The following is a 12070-nucleotide window of genomic DNA, read 5'->3' as shown; positions in this document are numbered from 1 at the left end:
TTCTTAATGTCCTAACGTCTAGTAGAACATTTGTCCCTCCTTCTAGGAACACTTCAACCTTGAAGATTTCAAGGTACACATTTGCAGATAATTATGAATATCATAAATCAGTTGACACTCATCAGCTCTAATAAACCATGTCATTATGAGTGGACTTGAGAGGATACTCTAGTATCTTTGACACTTTAATTATAGTTGACAATACCTGCCATACATTCTGTTGACTATACATAACCCTAGGGTTTCTGAGAGACTATGCATCGGAAAATAGTCATACCTCAAAATAATTCACACAATGCTTACTTTAAGTGTTAGTAGTAAGCATGACAACTACAGATTGATTGCTACTCAACCTTGAACAATGTTTGCTTCTGCTCCAAGCAACTGACTAGACCTAACCAAAATCCTGACCTGACAAACTCACAAAAATACAGAGATTACCTTATCAATATCTTCACTCCCGCATGAAGGTTTGAAACTGTTCTCCTTTGTCCATAGATACTGGTCGAATTAGTTGTGAAATTCAAGTTCTTCACTCCCGCATGAAGTCTTTGGATTTAGCACTCCTTATTCAAGCAACACAGCTCTTAGGTCATGCAGGTCTAATCATATAGGTCCATCCTTCACTTCAAGAGACCATACAATATGAACATTCTTTGTTCAAACACTCTTCTAGTTTTACCACAACCATAATTTATCCCTTATGGATCTCATCCAGAAACAGACAGGATGCCTGCTCTGATACCAATTGAAAATTCCAGTATGACAGACTCATATGTCAGTCATGATGTCAAGACATTTGATATTTTATTGATGTAGCATAAGCAGAATAGAAGGATCTCCCATTCTTTAATTACTCCTAAATAAGAGTCAATGAGTCCTGAGATCACACACATTCAGTATACATAACCAGATTATAATCTTTACATGGTTCTGTTTAGGAAAAGCTAACACTTCTGAACCTGATGTTATAAACAAAGTCATAACATTCATAACTAAAAAACAAGGCAGAAGATAAATAACATAGTTAATTGTTAATCCAGTTCCTTCTAACGACCTACAATGGGGGCTACCAAGCCATGAAGAAGATTTCACTATCAATAGTACTATTTTATGTAAACAACCTCCGTTTTACAGATAAACAACCTCTGGTTTACCTAGTCACTGCCCAATGCAACCTTTATCTCAGAACTCCATCCAAGACAAGAGAACCTTTGCTCACTCCCTAGTGATACCTGTTAGGGACCAAATAGTACTAATTTTCATATATTATTTTTGGTCCCTTTAACCACTTTTTACTCAATAATCACACTTTTATTCATACAATTTAATAATTTTGAAATTTTGTTCATTTTAGTTCATTTGAATTGTTATTTCACATGTTTGTTAGTTTTGTAGCGTTTTTAAAAGGTTTGAAGATCATGGAAGCAAAGAGGAATTACTTGAAGACTTGGAATAGCAAAAGAAGTGTTGATGAGGCCAGTTTGCCCCGCAAACATCCTTTGCGCTGCCAACTAATAGATGTTGAACAAGTCCAGTTTTGAATTGCAACTGATGTGGCAAAAGATTCACTGTTTTCCCCGCAAACATTGTTTTCCCCGCAAACACTGCGCTGCAGATTTTTATCTTTTACTTTGTTGCCACTTGTCAGGAGAGATAGGCTTATATTTTGAAGAGTAAAAGTTAGTACGAATTAGGGGTTATTTAGGGAGATAAAAAAGGGAAAATTGAATATTCTATTCATTGTGAACCAAACATTTAGGCTAGGGTTTTGGGAGAGAAAAGAACAACTTTGTGAGAGATTGATGTTCTTAGCTTCTTCTTCATTCTTCTTGCTGTCAACCATGGTGATGAGTAGCTAAATCCCACTTTGACAAGATTGGAGGTAGTAGCTATCCTTGTTAACTATGTTTTTTTCACTAGCACATTTGAATGAACTTCATTGGTATTGAAATAGATGAATGTTGTTGTTTTATCTTTTATATTTAGATTTGATTTATGATTGAACTACAACATTTTATCAAGTAGTGAATAAATGCTAGAGATAGATTTATTTGCCACTTTTCTATTTGTATCAAACAATCAAGATTAGTATATTGATAGTTAGAGTGAGAGATCATCTAAAGATTAATATATTAACTTTCACAACTTTGTTTAGACATAAACATTGTTGAGAGGATACTAGAACATTGTCATTGCTATTGAAGTTATACATTAGTTGTTAAAATCACATAGAAGATAGGAATAGTGAAACCAAAACCAATCTTGTCATTCTTTTATTATTGAAACAAGTTTTAGTTTATTGTCTTATAATTGTCTTGATTAGAACAAATAGCGATTCATAACAAAACAACTTTGTTACCTTTCGAACTTAAAATAATAGTAACTATAGAACGGCGATAATATCACTCAATCTCTGTGGATACGATATAAAAATATTTGCCTTGAATATAAAATTCAACAATACCTAACTGTCACAACCCTACAACAACTATTTACACAACTAACAATGAACACATACTTGATCTTGCTTTACAGCTTCAATCAAGTTTACAATACTCAACTCTTACCTACAAGTTTCGAGTGAGGACAATCACTTCTCTAACCTACAGGTTTCGAGAAGGACATGACAGCCATCCCACAACCTGGGTGGTCTACCTATAGAAACCCTAATGACTTCATCGTTTAAAACAAGGTTTTCTATATCAAACTAGGTTACAAAGTTTCCTATTTATAACCCGATCCCAATTGGATTTAGGTTTACAAATCGCATCACTCCTTGCTGTTACAAAAATGCAAAAATATTGTGCTACAAATAAGGTCTTTTAATCATGAGTTTCCTAATTTAACTCCTAAATTAGAAACTGCTGAATCTTCAATCTTCTGATCTAATTCTTCCTGAATCTTCAATCTTCTGATATGATTCTTCAATTATTCTTTTGATCTTTAAATATGCGCCACATGGGATTACAAAATATTCTGCGAATATCCTGTATCTGTTAAGTACAAACTGAATCTCCCTTCCAGTTCAGCAGGCGCGATGTCATGAGTTGATGTCATGACATTCCATCTAACATCTTGCTTATACCTGTTTTGTTCTTTTTAAACTTGAAAGATTCACAATAGTATTATGTTTTACTGCTATTGTATTTTAGCCAAACATATATGCCAATCAGCCAGTAAAAGTACTAACAATCTCCCCCTTTGGCATATTTTGGCTAAAACATATACATTCATTAAAAGTGCAGCAAAACATAACTACTTCAACTTTCAAGACACCAAGGAAGAACATAATTTTACATTCTCAGTATTGGGTTTTACCTTTTGTTCTTCAGGACTTGAACCACATCATAACATCGTCGATCTGCTACAAAAATCCTTTTTACAGTAGCACAATCAGAAGATGGTATTCTTCTCCCACTTTTTAGACACAATATGACAAAGACTGAACCGATGTCATAATATGCAGTGGAACACCTTCATGCAACACTGATGTTCACGAGGAAGATGATGGGAGAAGCCTTATGTCTTAGAGGACCAATGCTGGCATAAGGTGCCCCTACCTTAGTCTTGTACCAGAAACTGAATCCTAGCATAGACCTCGAGAGAGGACTTGTGTGAAAACTGTCCACCAGTCCTAGTAACTCAGAACACAAATCACAATTGTGTTCATTACTCAGATCACAAATCACAACAAAAATGATTCCTATACTGAAGGTTGTATATAAAGGAACATCTTTGTTGTTATTTCAGAATAACCCATGGTAGAGACCATCAACATCCCCAGCCCGTGTTTTTCTTTTTCTGAGGAGGTTTTGGTATAGAAACCCATCATAATACCAAACCCAGACTCTACTCATAAGGACACAGACGAACGACATTTTGATTGAGTTTGATTTCTGCAATTCATGGATATGTATTATATAGCCATTGGAGATTATATGAAACAACGATGGTCTTTGGTCTTGTTCAATGGTCAAACGGTTAAATAGGAAACATTTCCAAAAGCAATTACTCTTTCCAAAGCAGTTTTTGACTATTTTTCCCATAGGAGTTATCTTGAATTACTAGTGCATGCATAGTCATTGATTGTACTTTACACCGACCACTGATGTGTAGATAAACTTCAAGTCATATTTCCATGTTTGACTTTGAAGACTCAATGTCTTTAAATTTGTCATGACATCATGTCAGACATTGTCAGTTTTTTTCCTTAAAAAAAAGCCTAAGATTTCGTAAAAGATTTAAGACAGAGCATCATTTGGACCAATTAACAGACTCCCTACTTACTCACTTAGTCATAGACATAGACTTCTGTTGTTTTGGACACCTTGATACTGTTAGACACACAGCTACCACTTTAGTGTAGAGAAGGAATAGTAGTTACCAGTTGCACATGGTTAGCTTGAACCATTCACAAATAACTAACAAAGGTATCACATTCTCTTCATGATGTAAAACTATTTTTAACCAAGAAACTTCTCTTGAAAAAAGAAGTTACTCCCCCTATTTGAGATAGTCTGAGCTTCCCCAACAGAATAAGCTTGAAATGATGAATGGAAAATATAAGACTCATCATCATATCTTCAAGAGCCGCACCCTCTGTTCAACAAACTTGTTGAAAACACTCACTATAGAAAATTTGTTCCTTACAGTAAATACTTACACCAGAAGTAGAATGTCATAACATTAGGTCTGACATTTGTACTACCAGTATTCTCCACAAGTTTCGTCTCTTTTTTTTTCAACAGATCCTTTCCTAATACCTTGTCTCCTTCAGAAACAATCAACAGATGACCTCTTGATACTAGAAGCACACACAGAGAGGTTGCCACAATCTCAACAAACATAAATGCCACTCCTTGACCTTTGTTGAGAATAACCTTACCATGTTTGAATCAGATCATGATCTACTTAAGAAAATTCGAAATTCTTCTTGATATGGTGTTTTTCAATCTCACACATTGATTAACAAGCTCAAAGAAGAGATTCTCCTTTAACCTTAGCTGTGTTGATCCGATCATAGAACTTTTGTCTTCATAGTCATCTTCACTAAGTGAAGTCTTCATCAAGAAAGTAATTATGTATTGCCAAAGCACATTACTTACATCCATATTAGAACCTACCTATTCTAATCCCAATTATGCCTGAACTGCCACTCTAGATAATAATGTTGCTTTTTCAAACTTCTATATATTCCTAGTCATTCTACCAGGAAATATGTACCTTGTAATGTTGATACCACTTAAGACATAAGTTCATCTGAACTCAAACAAACTCTGACTATCCATAGAGATAACACTTCTCTAAAGAGGACTTGGAACACAAGAAACAATTTGTGTTCACCACACGAAACAAGACTCTTTATTCTTTACCAAATAGGTGTAAAGAATGACCTCATACTTAACAATTCCTGAACACTACCCTTAACCCCTATGATTAACTCAATTAGACAATCATAACCTAGACTCTAGACATTTCTCATGTTCGAAAGAAGAACACGAGGGACTCAAACAAGACTCAAACAAAATGAAAAGACCCTATAATCCTGAGCAATTTAAACAACTTACATGGACTTTAACCAAAGTCAATATCAAGAAATGTTATTTGAGGACGAACTCGACCAGGTGGACTCGTGCATAGGTTGGATCATGCACTTAGATCAGAACAAGTGATACACACCACCAATTCCTGTCGTCAGATGATAATGCAAAGAATATTCTTTGCTAGTCTTTGAGAATAAGCATGATTTGAGTTGTGTACTGAGGATTTTGTGTGACTTTGTTCTTCTTTCTTCAAGATTAGTCTTTGAAAGACTTTTCAAATGAATAGAAGTAGAAAAACATTGTCTTTGTTGATCTTCATACTCTTTTACTCCCTTGATATATACAACTTTAGGACATCTTTGATGTTCGTCCTTGAAGTTCCTTCATTTGGAATTTGCCACAGATTCCAAGTTTAGAAACCTTAGTTTACTTGCTACACAAGATCCATATTGCCACATTCTTTAACTTGGAATAAAAGAAACTATGATTGTATAACCATAAATTGATCATCAATATACATGTCTGAGTTGTTTTATACAGACTTTGTAAATATCCAGTTCCCATCAAGATATTTAACAGAATCAGTATCCCCCATCAGAGACTCTTGCCTTCTTCTTTGATGTGTGAAGATAATTGAGAACTCATAGTTGTAAGAACTTCTTCTCAACATCCATGTTCTAAACCTAATAAGTACTAAGTATCCCGTCAAAGTACTTACCAGCTTTTCAGTTATAATTTGCTACTCACACTAAGTCATTCTGTCTGATTACCTCTTCACATTTATACTTTTTGTTCTTGGCAAATACATAAAATAACTGAAGATCTTGAGATGTTGTAACATCAGATGTGACATCATCCTTCATGGTTCTTGGTTAACATCTTTAATGTCAAATTGACAATACTCAGGTTAGTAACAGAATAATCCAATATTCAGCAATATCCAGACACATCAAGGGATAAAATAGCCAGCATCTCAATAACCTTTTCTTCAGACTTTAATTCTGATTTTGAGATGAAGGATGCCATGATATGTACCTATAGAGGAGATTCCCTCAGCTAGGTTTCTGGAACAGACTTTGTCATAGCATAACACTAAATTAGTCAGATCCATCTGACTTCCTCGAAAATCACACTACCCTTTCTAGATAATAACTAGGGCAGTACACATTCTTAACCATATTTAAATGTGCTTGAGACACAGTATTCAGCTCCAATAACTGCTCCATGGTTATGAATACTTATCTGGTTTCATTGATCAGAGGAAACTTACAGATATAGGCTTTTCAAAAGTACAACATAAAGGATTAGAAAGGAATAACTTTATGAGTTTTTCTTAGTGGAACTGAGCACATGTTAATCGTGTCCTGATTAACTTAGCCAGATGTCTCCTCTTCCAAACCAGGAGTAGGTTCCAAACCAATGTTCTCACACTACATTAGTTTAGCACCAGAACATATTTTCTTCAGCTGATAGCTGCATACTAGTTCTTAATGTCCCAACATCAGATAGGACATTTGTTCCTCCTTCTAAGAACACTTCAACATTTAAGATTTCAAGGTACACACTTGCAGATAATTATGAATATCATTGATCAGGTGACATTCATCAGCTCTAATAAACCATGCCATTATGAGTGGACTTGAGAGATTACTCAAGTATCTTTGACACTTTAATTATAGCTGTCAATACCTGCCATACATTCTGTTGAACCTTTATAACCCTAGGGTTTATCAGAGACTATGCAGCAGAAAAATAGTCATATATCAACAGAATTCACACAATGCTTACTTCAAGTGATAGTAGTAAGCATGACAGCCAAGGATTGAAGCTGAATAATCAAACAGAACAAGAACTAACCAATGTTCTGACCAAAAAGAAACAGATAAGCCCAAAGATTACCTTATCATTAACTTCACTCCCGCATAAAGTTTTTGATATTCTTCTTCTGTACTTTGCTATTTGCTAAATAGATCAATACAAATTCTTCACTACCGCATGAAACCTTCGGATATCCTTGAATCCATCAACACCATTTTCTCTTGCTAAGAGAGTTCACCTGTTTTGATCAGATTGGTTTAGTCTTCCACGCATAGGTCCAACCTCCACTTCTAGGGACCATACAATATGAACAGAATTGTTCAAACAATCTTCTACCTTCAGCAACCAGAAAATATCCCTGATGGATCTCATTTAGAAACAGACAGAATGCCTGCTCTGATACCAATTGAAAATTCTGGTAGGACAGACTCGGAATGTCATACGCAATGTCACGACACCTTTTCTTTCATCAGCTTAGGTGAGGCAGTACATACAGATCCCCCAAATTTTGATTACTTCTTTCATTCAGAAGTCCATGAGTGTCGGGATCATATTAGTTCGGTTAACACAAATAACTTTTCTTTGCAGAGGTTCTGTGACAACACAATCATTAAACCAAACACTGATGTCATACACGATGTTATGACATCCAAACTGAACAAACAAATAAACAATGCAGAAACATAAACAACACATAGAATTGTTCACCCAGTTCGGTTCTAACTAACCTACTCTGGGGGCAACCAAGCCAGGAAGGAAATCCACTATCAATAGTCTAAATTTGAAGCTAAACTCCCCCGTTTTAAACTTCACACTTAAACCCTACCCAATGCAATCTCTACCTAGGTTCTCCCTATATATGGAATATCTCCATTGCACTCTCAATCATAGAAATGATGTCTAGCAGTCAACAACTCAGCCACTGCATCGACAGCCTAATTCCCAACACTCTAAACACAATATCAACTTGAAGTTTCTTACAAGCTTCCTCCAAGAACAAACCTTCACTCATTGCTTAACAGCTTCTGAGTGATTACACTAAACCTCTCACCTACAGGTTTTGAGGCACAAATCAGTGACCATCCCATACACCTGGTTGTTCACCTACACGGCTAACCCTAGAGACTTCATCTTCCTAGCACTGGCTATTAGCTCTCTAAAATTAGGTTACAAAGGTTTCTATTTATAACCTGATCCCAGTTGGACTTGGGCTTACAAATCGCAACACTCTGGCTGTTACAAATATGGAGAAAATATTCTGCTACAAATAAGGTCTTTTAATACTGAGTTTCCTAAATTAGAAACTGTTGAATCTTCAATCTTCTGATCTGATTCTTCATGAATCTTCAATCTTCTGATCTGATTCTTCAATTATTCTTTTGACCTTTAAATATGCGCCACATAGGATTACATAATATTCTCATAGAATATTCTGTATCTGTTAAGTACAAACTGAATCTTCCTTCCAGTTCTGCATGTGCGATGTCATGAGTTGATGTCATGACATTCCATCTAACAACTTGCTTGTATCTATTTTGTTCTTTATAAACTAGCAAGATTCACATTAGTATTATGTTTTACTGCTATTATGTTTTAACCAAACAAAGATGCCAATCAGCAAATAAAAGCACTAACAATCCCGTTTATCGGTGCTTCACCTTTCCAGACTACCAGTAGGTACCAACCTTGTTAGAATATGCCAATCTTTTGGGTAATCCTATGTCTTACAAAATACCTTTTCAATGTTTTGGAAGCCATTCCTAAATCACAGGTCATTGTAGCAATTATTCATTTGAAAAAATCTGATGTAGACAGTAATTGGACTACTAAAGGAAACCTCCCAGGTTTGACTTCGCAGTTTCTAATGAAGAAAGCTTTTGGTTTCGCCGAAACTGGTACCATGATAGCTTTTGAAGCTATATTAGCTTTGCTCATCTATGGGTTGGTTCTATTCCCCACTGTCAACGACTTTGTTGATATCAACGCCATAAAAATATTTTTGAGTGGAAATCCTGTTCCGACTTTGCTTGGTGACATGTATTTCTCTATCCATCACAGAAATTGCCAAAGAGATGGGATTATTGTGTGTTGCGCACCTCTTTTGTTCAAATCATTTGTTTCACACTTACCGAAATCTCCTATCTTTAGGGAGAACCGAGAAGGTTTGCATTGGCCCCGAAGACTTATGTCCCTTACTAATAATGATATTCATCGGTATACCCTGGCTCGCTGTGGTACGAAAACCATTGACAACTGTGGAGAGTTCACCAACGTACCCCTCATTGGTACACAAGGAGGAATTAACTACAATTCAGTCTTAGCCCAACGACAAGTCGGTTATGAAAATTCAACTAAACTCATTGGTCTCATAGTGGAAAGCTATTTCTATCAAGAGGGGAAGGATCCTCATGGGTTGAAAGCAAGAATGGTGAGAGCTTGGTATGACATCTGAAGGAAAGAAAGAGGTGAGGTAAGTAATTGCATTGCCATGGATGCCTACACCTGTTGGGTAAAGAAAAGAGTAAAGGAGTTCCAAATGCCTTATGATTATGAAAAACCCATGTTCCCTGTGGTATCTAAACCATCCAGCATTCCCATTGACACTATGGAAGAATACCAAGAGACTTTGGCCAACATGAGGTTAGAGAAAGACGTTTGGGAAGACAAGTTTCATAAGACTGATATGGAAAACAGAAAGTTGAAAAACGAGCGAAAGATCACGAAGAAACCCTTTATAGTCAATATGGATGGCTCATGAGTAAAGATGAGAAGATCCGTCGAAAAGACGCTTCAATCAGGAGTTATATCAAATAAAGCAAGAAAAAGCTTGAAGGCTCAGCAAGTGACACTCCAACTCCTGACAATTGGAAGAATGTTGTTGACAAGCTAAGGACCGAAAAGGCCGAGTTAAAAGCTTACTATGGGAAAGAAATCATGAAGCTCATGTTGCATAAGACATTCGGTTCTTCAACCAACGAGGATGCTTTGGATTGTTTAGCTTTTATTTATCATTTGCTTTTGTAGGAGCTAGGCTCCAATGTTGTAACCTTTTCCCAACATTTTAATAAAATGATAGTTTGTGTTCAAATGTTTGCAAGAAAATGATCTTTAAAATATTTGTAAAAATCATAAACTTTTTGCATGCATCATTCCACATTTTGAGTCTGTTATCTAGAGTCTCATCTTTTGGATTTTCCTCCATTAGATTGTCAAGATGTCGCGTCTCAAAGTTTCTCGACCGTGCTCGCAATCGGATCGCAGATACAATACTTGTGCAAACAAAAGAAGAGTAATGGAAATCTTTGAACAAGAGAATATCAGGCTTCGTGGTACAGTGGCAACCCTCCAAGAAAGGTCGGAAAGTCTCACTACTCTGGTTGACTCCTTAGTGGCCTCGCAGAATCCCACCCAACAGTCAAGCAACAATGATATCTGAAATCATTACTCCAGTCACCACAGTTGCATTCCACATTCCATCTTTCTCCGTGCCAGAAAGATAGGGTACGCCATTCAACTTCGGTACAGGTTTTCGCCATAATTTTTCTAGGGTTCAAACTGTCATACCCCAAAATTCGCCTTCCACATTTCATTCACAGTGATTCAAAGCTCAAGAGTTTCATCAAGGCATTCTCCTAAGCAAGGATCCCCTAAAATTAGGGTTTGGTACCTTCCCGAGGAACTTAACAAAATAAGGTCTCCAATGAAGTTCCCCGTGATTCATTATGTTTCAAGGCACCTCCATATCAAAAGTCAAGGCCCAATCCCAAGGTTTGCTCATTCAATGGCTCAGATAATCCACATTCCACTAAGTTGACCTAAAAGTCAACCATGGTCAAAATACAGTCAAAGCTCCTGACTTTTGGTCAACATCAAGTATTGGAGATTATATCCATCATTTGATCAAGGGTTGATCACGATTCATCAATTAAAACTCAGAAATGAACAAATTCAAAAGGTTCAAATTAGGGTTTTTTATAGAAGAAAGTCAACTCAACTTTGACTGGCCATAACTTTCACATGGAACATCAGAAATTCCGCACTCAAAGCCTATTTGGAAGGAAATTGGATTCTCTACAACTTTGCCTCTCACAAGCCAAGGCCATAAATGCCTCATTTGGGAGATATGGTACAAAAGATTATAGGTCCTTTTCAAAAGTAAACCAAAGACAATTTTTTGTCAAAGGGCATATCATCAAGATAAAATCCCCAAATGAAAACTATGTTCCAAAGTGGCTTATAGAGGACATCTTGAGGTTTCCAAAAAGTCCTAGAACTCCTTCATATCTTAAAAATTGAGGGAGATATGCCTTGTCAAAGTTGGGAAATTTTGGAGGCAAAATGTGTAATAAAAGAGGTTCAAATTGAATTTTTTTTAAAATGGGCCTAACTTTTTATGACTTAATCTTGGCCCACAAGCTATTCAAGTCATCCAAACCATGTGCCACGAATTATATCATTTTTATTTGATTTTTATATAATTTTATTATGATTTAAAGTGATATAATGGAAATAAAAATCAAAGATTGGATGGTTAATGCAATCTTAACAAAACATACATCAAGTTATACTACAACACAATTACGTCAATTCATCGCAAAGAGCATACATCATATGTTAACACAACATAGTTCATCACTTAATCCTAATAAACATAATAGAAAACTATATCATATGGATCATTTTATTGCATCATGGTATAGTCCATT

General features: G+C 35.9%; 1 protein-coding gene across 1 annotated transcript in view; it reads right to left on the bottom strand.

Moving 5' to 3' along the window:
• Positions 1-348: 348 nt before the first annotated feature.
• The window catches only part of LOC131659868 (uncharacterized), a 26751-nt gene continuing 15029 nt past the window's right edge, over positions 349-12070 (bottom strand). The window contains exon 2 of the mRNA XM_058928994.1: positions 349-411. Within this exon, the coding sequence (XP_058784977.1) occupies positions 349-411 (63 nt within the window). The remainder of the gene's footprint in view (positions 412-12070) is intronic.

Source organism: Vicia villosa, linkage group LG3 (assembly GCF_029867415.1).
Source record: "Vicia villosa cultivar HV-30 ecotype Madison, WI linkage group LG3, Vvil1.0, whole genome shotgun sequence".
Classification (NCBI taxonomy): domain Eukaryota; kingdom Viridiplantae; phylum Streptophyta; class Magnoliopsida; order Fabales; family Fabaceae; genus Vicia; species Vicia villosa.
The sequence above is the reverse complement of the archived record's forward strand: the minus strand, read 5'-3'. Positions and strand labels throughout refer to the sequence as shown.